This window comes from Salmo salar, chromosome 03, assembly GCF_965601325.2.
Source record: "Salmo salar chromosome 03, fSalSal1, whole genome shotgun sequence".
NCBI classification, from domain to species: domain Eukaryota; kingdom Metazoa; phylum Chordata; class Actinopteri; order Salmoniformes; family Salmonidae; genus Salmo; species Salmo salar.
In genome coordinates this window covers 97,098,357-97,114,995 of record NC_138293.1, presented here as the reverse complement: position 1 = coordinate 97,114,995, position 16,639 = coordinate 97,098,357, and the positions used below count along the sequence as shown (strand labels likewise).

The following is a 16,639-nucleotide window of genomic DNA, read 5'->3' as shown; positions in this document are numbered from 1 at the left end:
AATTACTACTTATAGCCCTCAGGAAATACAGCTAACTACCACTTTAATGTATACGTACAGGCTGTGGTGTAAGTGGCTCACGTGTGTGTGTGTGTGTGTGTGTGTGTGTGTGTGTGTGTGTGTGTGTGTGTGTGTCCAGCATCATCCCAGTGCGTAGTACTATCAGTGTTAATACCTCTGAAGGGTAGGATTAAACAGGTCAGTCTCGATTTCTTTCTGTCTTCCTCTGTTACTATGGAGACTTTCTACAGTGTCAGTATAGATAGAGGTCTAATGTGAGTACAGACTCTGTTACTATGGAGACTTACTACAGTGTCAGTTAGAGGTCTATATGAGTACAGACTCTGTTACTATGGAGACTTACTACAGTGTCAGTTAGAGGTCTATATGAGTACAGATCTGTTACTATGGAGACTCACTACAGTGTCAGTTAGAGGTCTACATGAGTACAGACTCTGTTACTATGGAGACTTACTACAGTGTCAGTTAGAGGTCTATATGAGTACAGACTTTGTTACTATGGAGACTCACTACAGTGTCAGTTAGAGGTCTATATGAGTACAGACTCTGTTACTATGGAGACTCACTACAGTGTCAGTTAGAGGTCTACATGAGTACAGACTCTGTTACTATGGAGACTCACTACAGTGTCAGTATAGATAGAGGTCTATATGAGTACAGACTCTGTTACTATGGAGACTCACTACAGTGTCAGTTAGAGGTCTATATGAGTACAGACTCTGTTACTATGGAGACTCACTACAGTGTCAGTTAGAGGTCTATATGAGTACAGACTCTGTTACTATGGAGACTCACTACAGTGTCAGTTAGAGGTCTATATGAGTACAGACTCTGTTACTATGGAGACTTACTACAGTGTCAGTTAGAGGTCTATATGAGTACAGACTCTGTTACTATGGAGACTCACTACAGTGTCAGTTAGAGGTCTATATGAGTACAGACTCTGTTACTATGGAGACTTACTACAGTGTCAGTTAGAGGTCTATATGAGTACAGACTCTGTTACTATGGAGACTCACTACAGTGTCAGTTAGAGGTCTACATGAGTACAGATCTGTTACTATGGAGACTTACTACAGTGTCAGTTAGAGGTCTATATGAGTACAGACTCTGTTACTATGGAGACTCACTACAGTGTCAGTTAGAGGTCTACATGAGTACAGACTCTGTTACTATGGAGACTCACTACAGTGTCAGTTAGAGGTCTATATGAGTACAGACTCTGTTACTATGGAGACTCACTACAGTGTCAGTTAGAGAACTATATGAGTACAGACTCTGTTACTATGGAGACTCACTACAGTGTCAGTTAGAGGTCTATATGAGTACAGACTCTGTTACTATGGAGACTTACTACAGTGTCAGTTAGAGAACTATATGAGTACAGACTCTGTTACTATGGAGACTCACTACAGTGTCAGTTAGAGGTCTATATGAGTACAGACTCTGTTACTATGGAGACTCACTACAGTGTCAGTTAGAGAACTATATGAGTACAGACTCTGTTACTATGGAGACTCACTACAGTGTCAGTTAGAGGTCTATATGAGTACAGACTCTGTTATCAGCTGTTGTCAGACACAAGTGCGTCTTGAAAGATAATTATCTTCCTCAATAGTGTGCAGTGAATTCTACCAGATGAACAGTTGAAATGAGTACAACATCCTGGCATTTAAAGCAAACAAATGTTTCCAAATTTCACGTACTATAAAACATTCTATTTTCTTCTACCCAGAAGACCTACTAAGTCTGGATATTTGGACTGTTAAAACATGGTTATTTAAAAAAAGTTATGTAGAACATGCTCTCTGCTACAGCTCATATTAGATAAACTCATCAAGTCTTTTAGACCAGTGACTTATGTAACTTGTCCCTTGGGCTCCAGAAATTGACTAAATTAATCAAATGTACCATTGTTACTATACCTACTGTAGTGAATGGAACTAACGGCATTGCGATGATGTACAGTTTGCACAACTCTGTGTTATATCATATCATAATGAACTGAGGGAGAAGGACCAGGTCTCTAGTGGGTCGTGATCCCAGATTGGTTATATCATATCATAATGAACTGAGGGAGAAGAACCAGGTCTCTAGTGGGTCGTGATCCCAGATTGGTTATATCATATCGTAATGAACTGAGGGAGAAGAACCAGGTCTCTAGTGGGTCGTGATCCCAGATTGGTTATATCATATCGTAATGAACTGAGGGAGAAGAACCAGGTCTCTAGTGGGTCGTGATCCCAGATTGGTTATATCATATCGTAATGAACTGAGGGAGAAGAACCAGGTCTCTAGTGGGTCGTGATCCCAGATTGGTTATATCATATCGTAATGAACAGAGGGAGAAGAACCAGGTCTCTAGTGGGTCGTGATCCCAGATTGGTTATATCATATCGTAATGAACTGAGGGAGAAGAACCAGGTCTCTAGTGGGTCGTGATCCCAGATTGGTTATATCATATCGTAATGAACTGAGGGAGAAGGACCAGGTCTCTAGTGGGTCGTGATCCCAGATTGGTTATATCATATCGTAATGAACTGAGGGAGAAGGACCAGGTCTCTAGTGGGTCGTGATCCCAGATTGGTTATATCATATCGTAATGAACTGAGGGAGAAGGACCAGGTCTCTAGTGGGTCGTGATCCCAGATTGGTTATATCATATCGTAATGAACTGAGGGAGAAGGACCAGGTCTCTAGTGGGTCGTGATCCCAGATTGGTTATATCATATCGTAATGAACTGAGGGAGAAGGACCAGGTCTCTAGTGGGTCGTGATCCCAGATTGGTTATATCATATCATAATGAACTGAGGGAGAAGGACCAGGTCTCTAGTGGGTCGTGATCCCAGATTGGTTATATCATATCATAATGAACTGAGGGAGAAGGACCAGGTCTCTAGTGGGTCGTGATCCCAGATTGGTTATATCATATCATAATGAACTGAGGGAGAAGGACCAGGTCTCTAGTGGGTTGCGAACACAGATCGCCTGGCCCAAAGAGAAAGGCCCTAGCTAAACAATCCCAATAAGGATATCCCCGAGGAAGAGATGGTAATGTGTTTATCATCTAGGGTCGTTACACTGCTCCACTTCCAATCAATCTCTTCTAGGGTTGTGTCGGAATTGTCACCCTATTCACTATGTAGTGAACTACTTTGGACAAGGGCACATAGAGGGCTTTGGTCAAAGTAGTGCACTATATAGGAAATAGGGTGCCATTTCAGATGCATCCTAGGTTGAGCTCATGAACCAGTGAGTGACAGGAGAAGTGGTTGTGGAGACATCTCATCTCTCAGGATGGTATCACTGATTAACTGTTTGTTCTGAGGCCTGTTCTGGTGGGATAGAGAGATAGAGACATATCACTGATGAACTGTTTGTTCTGAGGCCTGTTCTGGTGGGATAGAGAGATAGAGACATATCACTGATGAACTGTTTGTTCTGAGGCCTGTTCTGGTGGGATAGAGAGATAGAGACATATCACTGATTAACTGTTTGTTCTGAGGCCTGTTCTGGTGGGATAGAGAGATAGAGACATATCACTGATGAACTGTTTGTTCTGAGGCCTGTTCTGGTGGGATAGAGAGATAGAGACATATCACTGATGAACTGTTTGTTCTGAGGCCTGTTCTGGTGGGATAGAGAGATAGAGACATATCACTGATTAACTGTTTGTTCTGAGGCCTGTTCTGGTGGGATAGAGAGATAGAGACATATCACTGATGAACTGTTTGTTCTGAGGCCTGTTCTGGTGGGATAGAGAGATAGAGACATATCACTGATGAACTGTTTGTTCTGAGGCCTGTTCTGGTGGGATAGAGAGATAGAGACATATCACTGATGAACTGTTTGTTCTGAGGCCTGTTCTGGTGGGATAGAGAGATAGAGACATATCACTGATGAACTGTTTGTTCTGAGGCCTGTTCTGGTGGGATAGAGAGATAGAGACATATCACTGATGAACTGTTTGTTCTGAGGCCTGTTCTGGTGGGATAGAGAGATAGAGACGAATCACCGATTAACAAGTCTCCTTCAGCGGTCAAGGAAGGTCCAGGAAGGGCCCTATCAACAGTTTTCACCTCTTTGTTTACTCTTAGTCTATACCGTTTACAGATTGTATACTTCCCTTAAGTGCTCTTCTTACTTTCCCTTGTCTGGTAGAGACGTGATTAGTGTTGTCACGATACCAGCCAATAGGGCTCCTGTAATTTGTATCAGATTTAAAATACCTGGGCCCTATTCACAAAGCCTCTCAGATTAGGAGTGCTAATCTAGGATCAGTTTTGCCTATTAGATAATATTGAATAAGACAGGTGGGGACCAGATCCTAGATGAGCTCTCCTAGTCTGAGAGGCTTTGTGAACACAGGCCCTGGTTAGTTATGCTTAGATATTCCAGGTAAAATGTGCCCCCTAAACCCTGGGTCGTCTGCCCGCCACAAGACCATTAGCCCGCTGAGCTATAGTTTGGGGAGCCAAAACAAGTCTTCAGGACTCTGGTCTGAGGCAAGGTTACTCATCATACAAGCGGGATTCACTGAACCACCCTCTCTTATACTTCATATTCTGATGACATCACATGATGTGATTAGTACATCCTCACCTTGATGACATCACTGTTTGACCTGTGACCTTGTGTTGACCTCACCTCACCAGGACACCTCCAGGCGGGAGACCAGATCTTGGAGGTGAATGGGGAGAGTTTACTAGGGGTCACCAGTGAAAGGTAGGTTCAACAATAAAAAACAACTCTCTCTTCATTGGAAAAATACCAAAAAGACCAGTGAAATTTGTGTTGATGGGGTCAAGACATTAACGTTTTGTATTTCTGTTATTGTTTTATACAGAGCAGTAGATGTTCTGAGATCAGCATCCTCGAGCAACCAAATGCGCCTTCTGATCGCCAGAGACGAGGAAGCAAGGTAGGCCGTGAGGACCGTGTCTAGATATGAGATGCACACGACCACGTATCATTGACCACATTCTGTAGGCTTAGTGTCAATAACCTTAATCACAACCTTAGCGTCAACACGCATTGGGTCGCTGATGTGAGTGTCTGTAATCCGCATTTGTGTCTGAAGTCTGAATTTCAGCTATCAGGTGTTTTGTGTCGGCTTGGAACTCCAATTGTGCTCCATGTCCATCTGTGTCCCTGAATGTCCTTTATCTCTCAACTTGGCCTGCCTGTCCTCCTCCTCTTCCTCCTTCTCCTCCCCCTACTCCTTCTCTTCCTCCTCCTCTCAAAAATTGAGATTATTAAAAAGATGCCATTTTTTAATTATTCAAAGTAAAAATGAATAATTTTGTTGATAAACCAGATGGTTGGCATGGCGCTGAGAGTTTCTTTGGCTTCCTCTTCGAAGATGAATAACCCTGGCAGTGGCATGGTGGACATTTTGGGCAGGGTTTTTGGGCTGGGACGCCCTCGCTCCGCTTCAGGCACTTCTTCTTCCTACCTTTCTCTCCACCCCTGGCAGCTAGCAACAAGAGGATGAATGGAAAGACATTTAGTACAGACTGTTAATCCAAACTGATGAACCTGTGAACTTGCTACGCTGATCCTCAGCACGAGGGCCCCACAAGGGTGCGTGCTCAGCCCCCTCCTGTACTCCCTGTTCACCCATGACTGCGTGGCCTCGCACGTCTCCAACTCAATCATCAAGTTTGCAGACGACACAACAGTAGTAGGCCTGATTACCAACAATGATGAGACAGCCTACAGCGAGGAGGTCAGGGCCCTGGTGAAGTGGTGCCAGGAAAATAACCTTTCCCTCAATGTCAACAAAACAAAAGGAGCTGATTGTGGACTTCAGGAGATAGCAGAAAGAGCATGCCCCCATCCACATCAATGGGGCCCGGAGTGGAGAGGGTGAAAAGCTTCAAGCTGTTTGGCGTGCACATCACTGATCCACAGACAGTGTAGTGAAGAAGGCTTCAACAGCATCTCTTCAACCTCAGGAGGATGAAGAAATTCAGCTTGACCCCCTTAAGATCCTCACCAACTTCTACAGATGCACCGGTGAGAGCATCCTGTCTGGCTGTATCGCCGGCCTGGCAACCACAGAGCTCTCCAGAGGGTGGTGCGGTCAGCCCAACACACGACCGGGGGCACACTGCCTGCCCTCCAGGACATCTATAGCATCCCGGTGTCACAGGAAGGCCAAGAAGATCATCAAGGACCTCAGCCACCCGAGCCACAGCCTGTTCCCTCCGCTACCATCTACAAGAAGGAGACAGTAAAGGTGCATCAAAGCTGGGACCGAGAGACTGAGAAACAGCTGCTATCTCCAGGCCATCAGACTGTTATTCACCACCAGCCGGCCTCCATCCAGTACCCTGTCCTGAACTTAGACACTGTTACTGTCCGGCTATCACCCGGTACTTTACCCTGCACCTTAGAGGCTGCTGCCCTATGTACAGTACATAGTCATTGAATACTGGTCACTTTAATAACATTTACATACTGTTTTAGCCACTTCATATGTATATACTGTATTCTAGTCAAGAATCATCCTATATAACTACACCTTTTCGTTTCATATATTGTGCTTAATGTCTATACACACAATCATCTGCATACAGTGCATTTGGAAAGTATTCAGACCCGTTAACTTTTTCCACATTTTGTTACGTTACAGCCTTATTATGAAATGGATTAAAGTTTTAAAAAATCCTCATCAATCTACACACAATACCCCATAATGACATCACAATACCCCATAATGACAAAGCAAAAACAGGTTTGTTAAAGCATCTTTGGCAGCGATTACTGCCTCGCGTCTTCTTGGGTATGACGCTTGGCACACCTGTATTTGGGGGGTTTCTCCCGTTCTTCTCTGCAGATCCCCTCAAGCTGCACAGCTATTTTCAGGTCTCTCCAGAGATGTTCGATCGGGTTCAAGTCCGGGCTCTGGCCGGGCCACTCAAGAACATTCAGAGACTTTTCCCGAAGCCACTCCTGCATTGTCTTGGCTGTGTGCTTAAGGCCATTGTCCTGTTGGAAGGTGAACCTTTGCCTTTTGGCAAACTCCAAGCGGGATGTCATGTGCCTTTTACTGAGGAGCGGCTTCCATCTGGCCACTCTACCATAAAGGCCTAATTGGTGGAGTGCTGCAGTGATGGTTGTCCTTCTGGAAGGTTCTCCCATCTCTACAGAGGAACTCTGGAGCTCTATCAGAGTGACCATCGGGTTCTTGGTCACCTCCCTGACCAAGGCCCTTCTCCTCCGATTGCTCAGTTTGGCCGGGCGGCCAGCTCTAGGAAGAGTCTTAGTGGTTCCAAATTTCTTCCATTTAAGAATGATTGGGGTCTTGGGGACCTTCAATACTACAGAAATGTTTTGGTACCCTTCCCCAGATCTGTGCCACTACACAATCCTGTCTCGGCGCTCTACAGACAATTCCTTCGACCTCATGGCTTGATTTTTGCCATGACATGCACTGTCAACTGTAGGACCTTTTATAGACAGGTGTGTGCCTTTCCAAATCATGACCAATCAATTGAATTTAACACAGGTGGACTCCAATCAAGTTGTAGAAACATCTCAAGGATGATCAATGGGAACAGGATGCACCTGAGCTTAATTTCGAGTCTCACAGCAGAGGTTCTGAAAATGTATGTAAATAAGATATTTCAGTTTTTTTTATTTTTAATACATTAGCAGAAATGTCTAAACCGGTTTTCGCTTTGTCATTATGGGTTGTTGTGTGTAGATTGATTTTTTTTCATCCATTTTAGAATAAGGCTGTAACGTAACAAAATGTGGAAAAAGTCAAGGGCTCTGAATTCTTTCCGAATGCAATGTATACATTCATATTCTGGACATTTCTTGTTCTGATATTTCTTGATTTCTTTCTTTAAATGTTTTTAGGATTTGTGTGTATTGTTTTGTAATGTTCGGTATTGCTGCACTGTTAGCCCTAGAAACATAAGCATCTGCAAAATATGTGTACGTAACCAGTAACATTTGATTTGATTTGAAAGTCAGGGAAGAGAACCACATTACACAGCAAAGACAGTAAAATATAACTTTTACTACGTGATGAATTCTTGATTTGCTCTAAACAGCCAGTGGAAGGTTATATCTGTCAAAACATATACAGAGAGAACCTGCATCCCCCACTCATCATATTCTGCCATCTGGTAGCCTATCGTTTTTAGCATTTAACATTTAGCCAGGTTGCTAATCTAACCACGATGCCATAGCAACAACCGACCGGGTGGTCAGTTTTGACATCGTGAGTCAGCATAAAACCAGGTCACACTAGCTGTCACACACGCGCGCATGAACACACACACACACACACACACACACACACACACACACACACACACACACACACACACACACACACACACACACACACACAATAAGGCAGGCTATACAGGCTACAGAATGTACAAGCTACAGGCAGGAGAGACAGGAAAGCAGGCTACAGACAGGAAAGCAGGCTACAGGCAGGAAAGCAGGCTACAGGCAGGAAAGCAGGCTACTGGCAGGAAAGCTACAGGCAGGAGAGGCAGGAAAGCAGGCTACAGACAAAAAAGCAGGCTACAGGCAGGAAAGCAGGCTACTGGCAGGAAAGCAGGCTACAGGCAGGAAAGCAGGCTACAGGCAGGAAAGCAGGCTACAGGCGGGAAAGTAGTCTACAGGCAGGATAGCAGGCTACAGGCAGGAAAGCAGGCTACTGGCAGGAAAGCAGGCTACTGGCAGGAAATCAGGGTATAGGCAGGAAAGCAGGCTACATACAGGCTACAGGCAGGAAAGCAGGCTACAGGCGGGAAAGCAGGTTAAATTCTACAGGCAGGAAAGCAGGCTAAATACGGGAAAGCAGGCTACAGGCTACAGGCAGGAAAGCAGGCTACAGGCTAAGCTGTGGACAGTACTCATGATGAGATGAGCCTGTGCTTCTCACATCGTTCTATAATCTGTGTTCTGTGCCTTAACCAACACTCAGAGCTCAGCACACAGGCCAAGGCAGTAGGGATGGAGAGGAGGAGAGGAGAAGACAGGAGGGGAAAGGAGAGGAGGGGATGGAGGGATTATGCCTTTCCGTTTCTGTTCCTTCCCCTCTTCATCTCTCTCTCTCTAATCCCCCTCTCCCTCTCTCTCATTCTTTCCCCTATTCTCCCTCGTTCTGTATCTCCTCCATGCTATTTGTTTCCACTACGCAGTAATATTAACCTGGTTGTTAAAGCCTTAGTACCATTGATCTGTGATGAGAGGGGGTCAGAAATAGAAAGGGAACATGAAGCTAGAGTCAACCTCTATTTAACCAGGGAATCCTGTTGAAATGAACATTTACAATATAACTAAACATGAAGCTAGAACCAACCTCTATTTAACCAGGGAATCCTGTTGAAATGAACATTTACAATATAACTAAATATGAAGCTAGAACCAACCTCTATTTAACCAGGGAATCCTGTTGAAATGAACATTTACAATATAACTAAACATGAAGCTAGAACCAACCTCTATTTAACCAGGGAATCCTGTTGAAATGAACATTTACAATATAACTAAACATGAAGCTAGAACCAACCTCTATTTAACCAGGGAATCCTGTTGAAATGAACGCTTACAATATAACTAAATGTAGACAAATATAGACCAACATTTAAAACCCCCAAATGGATATTTATTTACAGTAGTTCAATGGCTCTAGTTCTTCATTCCCGTTAGTGAGACTCCAAACTGCTAGATATTGTGTTTGTTACGTGTCTCCTAAGAGAGGTAGGTGCAAGAGTGAGGAGAGCAAGGATTTCCAGAAGCACAAACATTTATTGAATGTCCCAAACACGACAACAACCGGTGGGGAAACACACCCAACGAAGTCGCCACACAGAGAAATAAACATACCACACGGAGGAGAAACCTCTACTCCTAAATACACACAAACACGCACCCCTAGTAGAGCAACAACAGCACATAATCCCACACAAACACGCACCTCTAGTAGAGCAACAACAGCACATAATCCCACACAAACACGCACCCCTAGCAGAGCAACAACAGCACATAATCCCACACAAACACGCACCCCTAGCAGAGCAACAACAGCACATAATCCCACACAAACACGCACCCCTAGCAGAGCAACAACAGCACATAATCCCACACAAACACGCACCCCTAGCAGAGCAACAACAGCACATAATCCCACACAAACACGCACCCCTAGCAGAGCAACAACAGCACATAATCCCACACAAACACGCACACCTAGCAGAGCAACAACAGCACATAATCCCACACAAACACGCACCCCTAGCAGAGCAACAACAGCACATAATCCCACACAAACACGCACCCCTAGCAGAGCAACAACAGTAATAATCCCACACAAACACGCACCCCTAGCAGAGCAACAACAGCACATAATCCCACACAACCACGCACCCCTAGCAGAGCAACAACAGCACATAATCCCACACAAACACGCACCCCTAGCAGAGCAACAACAGCACATAATCCCACACAAACACGCACCCCTAGCAGAGCAACAACAGTAATAATCCCCCACAAACACGCACCCCTAGCAGAGCAACAACAGCACATAATCCCACACAAACACGCACCCCTAGCAGAGCAACAACAGTAATAATCCCCCACAAACACGCACCCCTAGCAGAGCAACAACAGCACATAATCCCACACAAACACGCACCCCTAGCAGAGCAACAACAGCACATAATCCCACACAAACACGCACCCCTAGCAGAGCAACAACAGTAATAATCCCCCACAAACACGCACCCCTAGCAGAGCAACAACAGCACATAATCCCACACAAACACGCACCCCTAGCAGAGCAACAACAGTAATAATCCCACACAAACACGCACCCCTAGCACAGCAACAACAGCACATAATCCCACACAAACACGCACCCCTAGCAGAGCAACAACAGCACATAATCCCACACAAACACGCACCCCTAGCAGAGCAACAACAGTAATAATCCCCCACAAACACGCACCTCTAGCAGAGCAACAACAGCACATAATCCCACACAACCACGCACCCCTAGCAGAGCAACAACAGCACATAATCCCACACAACCACGCACCCCTAGCAGAGCAACAACAGCCAATAATCCCCCACAGAGAATAGCAGGCAGCGGAGGTTAATAAACCCACCGAAATTAACTAATAGGACACAGGTGTAAACAAAACAGACAGACACAAACGAAAAGGAAAAATGGATCGGTGGCAGCTAGTAGGCCAGCGACGACGACCTCCGAGCACCGCCCGAACAGGGAGAGGAGCCACCTTCGGTGGAAGTCGTGACAGTGTCTTTGGTGTTAGCCACCTTAACCACCAGTCAGTCCCGCTAGTGACATCAGATCACCACGTGACCCTATGTGACCTCTGAGGTTGTTAATCCATCTGTCTCAGCAGCCCATCCTGATGGTGATATGAAGGAAGACACGCAGACATAAGCACAATATATGTACATTCCCCTGCAGTGAGGTTAAATATACCAGAGATTCAGACTGGACATTCCCCTGCAGTGAGGTTAAATATACCAGAGATTCAGACTGGACATTCCCCTGCAGTGAGGTTAAATATACCAGAGATTCAGACTGGACATTCCCCTGCAGTGAGGTTAAATATACCAGAGATTCAGACTGGACATTCCCCTGCAGTGAGGTTAAATATACCAGAGATTCAGACTGGACATTCCCCTGAAGTGAGGTTAAATATACCAGAGATTCAGACTGGACATTCCCCTGCAGTGAGGTTAAGTATACCAGAGATTCAGACTGGACATTCCCCTGCAGTGAGGTTAAGTATACCAGAGATTCAGACTGGACATTCCCCTGCAGTGAGGTTAAATATACCAGAGATTCAGACAGGACATTCCCCTGCAGTGAGGTTAAATATACCAGAGATTCAGACTGGACATTCCCCTGCAGTGAGGTTAAATATACCAGAGATTCAGACTGGACATTCCCCTGCAGTGAGGTTAAATATACCAGAGATTCAAACTGGACATTCCCCTGAAGTGAGGTTAAATATACCAGAGATTCAGACTGGACATTCCCCTGCAGTGAGGTTAAATATACCAGAGATTCAGACTGGACATGTTGAAGAGCACCACATAGCTGATCAGATCAGTCTAATCCTTCCTGTCTGGGGTCAGAGAGGGGACATCCTTCCTGTCTGGTGTCAGAGAGGGGACATCCTTCCTGTCTGGTGTCAGAGAGGGGACATCCTTCCTGTCTGGTGTCAGAGAGGGGACATCCTTCCTGTCTGGTGTCAGAGAGGGGACATCCTTCCTGTCTGGTGTCAGAGAGGGGACATCCTTCCTGTCTGGTGTCAGAGAGGGGACATCTTTCCTGTATGGGGTCAGAGAGGGGACATCCTTCCTGTATGGGGTCAGAGAGGGGACATCCTTCCTGTCTGGTGTCAGAGAGGGGACATCCTTCCTGTCTGGTGTCAGAGAGGGGACATCTTTCCTGTATGGGGTCAGAGAGGGGACATCCTTCCTGTATGGGGTCAGAGAGGGGACATCCTTCCTGTCTGGTGTCAGAGAGGGGACATCCTTCCTGTCTGGTGTCAGAGAGGGGACATCCTTCCTGTCTGGTGTCAGAGAGGGGACATCCTTCCTGTCTGGTGTCAGAGAGGGGACATCTTTCCTGTATGGGGTCAGAGAGGGGACATCCTTCCTGTATGGGGTCAGAGAGGGGACATCCTTCCTGTCTGGTGTCAGAGAGGTGACATCCTTCCTGTCTGGTGTCAGAGAGGGGACATCCTTCCTGTCTGGTGTCAGAGAGGGGACATCCTTCCTGTCTGGGGTCAGAGAGGGGACATCTTGTCTGGGGTCAGAAAGGGGACATCCTTCCTGTCTGGGGTATTCTCCAAATGAGTCTGGATCTGAGAACCTCCCCGACGATTTCTAGAACGCAAACACATTCTAACCGTTCTGATTTGTCCCAGAAACCAATCGCCAGAACACACATGGGTAAAGTGGCGTTTTTTAAATTCTTCATTGGCTTTAATACTCTGATTGGTTTGTTTTGTACAACACCCCTCATTTTGACGTCACCACAAATGACTTCAATGATGTCAGTCTCAGACTGAAGTATGTAGCTAACATAGAGGAAGAATTCAGTTGGAGTCGCCAGGCAACAGGAAAGATACTGCTGACCCATAACTGTCAGTCAAATCAAATCAAATGTTATTTGTCACATGCGCCGAATATGCTTACTTACAAGCGATTAGTCAACAATGCAGTTCAAGAAATAGAGTTTAGAAAATATTTACAAAATAAACTAAAGTAAAAAATAAAATAAAAAGTAACAATAAAATAATAATAACGAGGCTATGTACAGGGGGTACCGGTACCGAGTCAATGTGCGGGGGTACAGGTTAGTCGAGGTAAAGTCCGCAATCAGTCAGTCTGGAGGTGAGGGGTCTGGGAGGAGTGAAAGGGAGGAGAGAGAAAGAGGGAGTGGAGAAAGGAGGGGAGGAGAGAGAGAGATGGAGTGGGGAGGGGAGGGGAAGAGAGAGAGATGGAGTGGGGAGGGGAGAGAGGGAGATGGTGTAGGGAGGGAGGGGAGAGAGAGATGGAGTGGGGAGGGGAGGGGAGAGAGAGAGATGGAGTGGGGAGGGGAGAGAGGGAGATGGAGTAGGGAGGGAGGGGAGAGAGAGAGATGGAGGGGGGAGAGAGAGATGGAGTGGGGAGAGAGGGAGATGGAGTAGGGAGGGAGGGGAGGGGAAATAGAGATGGAGTGGGGGAGGGAGGGGAGAGAGAGAGATGGTGTAGGGAGGGAGGGGAGAGAGAGAGATGGAGTGGGGAGGGGAGAGAGAGAGATGGAATGGGGAGGGAGGGGAGAGAGAGATGGAGTGGGGAGGGAGGGGGAGAGAGGGAGATGGAGTAGGGAGGGAGGGGAGGGGAAAGAGAGATGGAGTGGGGAGGGAGGGGAGAGAGAGATGGAGTGGGGAGGGAGGGGAGAGAGAGATGGAGTAGACAGGGGATGGTAAGGATGGGGGGGTGGGGAGAGAAATTGACCTTAGGGAAGTGGTCTGTAGGTCATAATGTCCTGGTCTCATTGGTACAGGAGGGATTTCCTCCACACTGACTGGCTCTTACCCCCGACCCCTAGAAAGGTGTAGACCATACGTCAGTGTTAGCTGCTTCTGGTCTAGGTGGGGTATCTGCAGCAAGGACTTGATATAGAAAGAGAATACAGGAAGAGGAAGACATTAAATCAATGCGCAAGTGAGATGAAAAAAACACCTATCATCTACAATTGTTACAGAAAAAGCATATTATACCAAGCAATGTCCGTCATTCCAAGAAAATCACAGATTTGATTAGAGATCATTCAGTGGATGTACCTGGTCCGGAAATCCGTCCACAATCCAATTTATTTTTAAGATCATAACAACGACACTGAGGGAATACCAGGAAATGTTCTCTCTCTCTCTCTCTCTCTCTCTCTCTCCCTCTCCCTCTCCCTCTCTCTCTCCCTCTCTCTCTCTCTCTCTCTCTCTCTCTGTCTCTCTCTGTCTCTCTCTGTCTCTCTCTGTCTCTGTCTCTCTCTCTCTCTCTCTCTCTCTCTCTCTCTCTCCCTCTCTCTCTCTCTCTCTCTCTCTCTCTCTCTCGCTCGCTCTCTCTCTCTCTCTCTCTCTCTCTCGCTCTCTCTCTATCCCCCACTCTCTTTCTCTCTCTTTCTCTCTCTCTCTCTCTCCCCCCACTCTCTTTCTCTCTCTCCTCTCTTTCTCTCTCTCCTCTCTTTCTCCCTCTCTCTCTCTCCCCCACTCTCTTTCTCTCCTCTCTTTCACTCTCCCCCCTCTCCCCCCACTCTCTCTCTCTCCTCTCTTTCTCTCTCTGTATCCCCCCTCTCTCTCGCTCTCTCTCCCCCCCCCCACTCTCTCTCTCTCCCTCTCAGGCAGTGTATTAGGCCTCCATTCTAGAGCCAACAACAATGGGATTAGTGGGTGATAGTGTGTATTCAGTAGGGGAGCTACACAGCAACACCTTTACTTTAAAAACACAATTTCACCCTTATACTGTAGCTGTTGATGTTCTATCAACACGTCAGCTTTATCTGGAAGGGTAATTTAAGGTTCCCCTAACAGAATTACCACCCATGGTATCATTTAGGGTTCCCCTAACAGAAATACCACCCATGGTATCATTTAGGGTTCCCCTAACAGAAATACCACCCATGGTATCATTTAGGGTTCCCCCAACAGAATTACCAACCATGGTAGCATTGAGGGTCCCCCTAACATAATTACCACCCATGGTAGCATTGAGGGTTCCCCTATCAGAATTACCACCCATGTTGGCATTTAGGGTTCCCCTAACAGAATTACCACCCATGGTATCATTTAGGGTTCCCCTAACATAATTACCACCCATGGTAGAATTTTGGATTCCCCCAACAGAATTACCACCCATGGTAGAATTGAGGGTCCCCCTAACATAATTACCACCCATGGTAGCATTGAGGGTTCCCCTATCAGAATATCACCCATGGTAGATTTTCGGGTTCCCCTAACAGAATTACCACCCATGGTATCATTTAGGGTTCCCCTAACAGAATTACCACCCATGGTATCATTTAGGGTTTCCCTAACAGAATTACCACCCATGGTATCATTTAGGGTTCCCCTAACATAATTACCACCCATGGTAGAATTTTGGATTCCCCCAACAGAATTACCACCCATGGTAGAATTGAGGGTCCCCCTAACATAATTACCACCCATGGTAGCATTGAGGGTTCCCCTATCAGAATATCACCCATGGTAGATTTTCGGGTTCCCCTAACAGAATTACCACCCATGGTATCATTTAGGGTTCCCCTAACAGAATTACCACCCATGGTATCATTTAGGGTTCCCCTAACAGAATTACCACCCATGGTATAATTTAGGGTTCCCCTAACATAATTACCACAAATGGTGGCATTTAGGGTTCCCCTAACAGAATTACCACCCTTGGTAGAATTTAGGGTGTGATATGATTTGGGGTTCTGTGGGGTGTGAGGTAGTGGGTGTGATATGATTTGGGGTTCTGTGGGGTGTGAGGTAGTGGGTGTGATATGATTTGGGGTTCTGTGGGGTGTGAGGTAGTGGGTGTGATATGATTTGGGGTTCTGTGGGGTGTGAGGTAGTGGGTGTGATATGATTTGGGGTTCTGTGGGGTGTGAGGTAGTGGGTGTGAGGTAGTGGGTGTGATATGATTTGGGATTTTGTGGGGTGTGAGGTAGTGGGTGTGATATGATTTGGGGTTCTGTGGGGTGTGAGGTAGTGGGTGTGAGATAGTTAGTGTGATAGATAGACTAATATAAGGTTGTCGTGTCAGTGAACCGTGTGGGTGTGTGGCTGTGAGTACAGTGTTATAGTTCAGTTCTAACAGTATACTTGTTGTTGGGGATGTGTCATTATTTACCCCTTTGGTTTCTTACAGGAGAGAGTTTTCAGAGCTTTTGGAGAAGTATGGATCCAGCAGTAGTACTGGGTCGACACGCAACTCTCCCATCCAGCATGGTAGGACTTCCCTCCTCCCTCTATGTCCACATGGTATAACACAACTCTCCCATCCAGCATGGTAGGACCTCCCTCCTCCCTCTACGTCCACATGGTATAACACAAC

General features: G+C 46.1%; 1 protein-coding gene across 2 annotated transcripts in view; it reads left to right on the top strand.

Annotated features, from left to right (window-relative positions):
• LOC106602015 (disks large homolog 1) overlaps window positions 1-16,639 on the top strand; it is a 109,969-nt gene that overhangs the window by 24,775 nt on the left and 68,555 nt on the right. For both annotated transcript variants that reach the window (XM_082972918.1, XM_082972919.1), the window contains exons 4-6: window positions 4,678-4,747; window positions 4,869-4,943; window positions 16,454-16,533. In XM_082972918.1, the coding sequence (XP_082829044.1) occupies window positions 4,678-4,747; window positions 4,869-4,943; window positions 16,454-16,533 (225 nt within the window). The remainder of the gene's footprint in view (window positions 1-4,677; window positions 4,748-4,868; window positions 4,944-16,453; window positions 16,534-16,639) is intronic.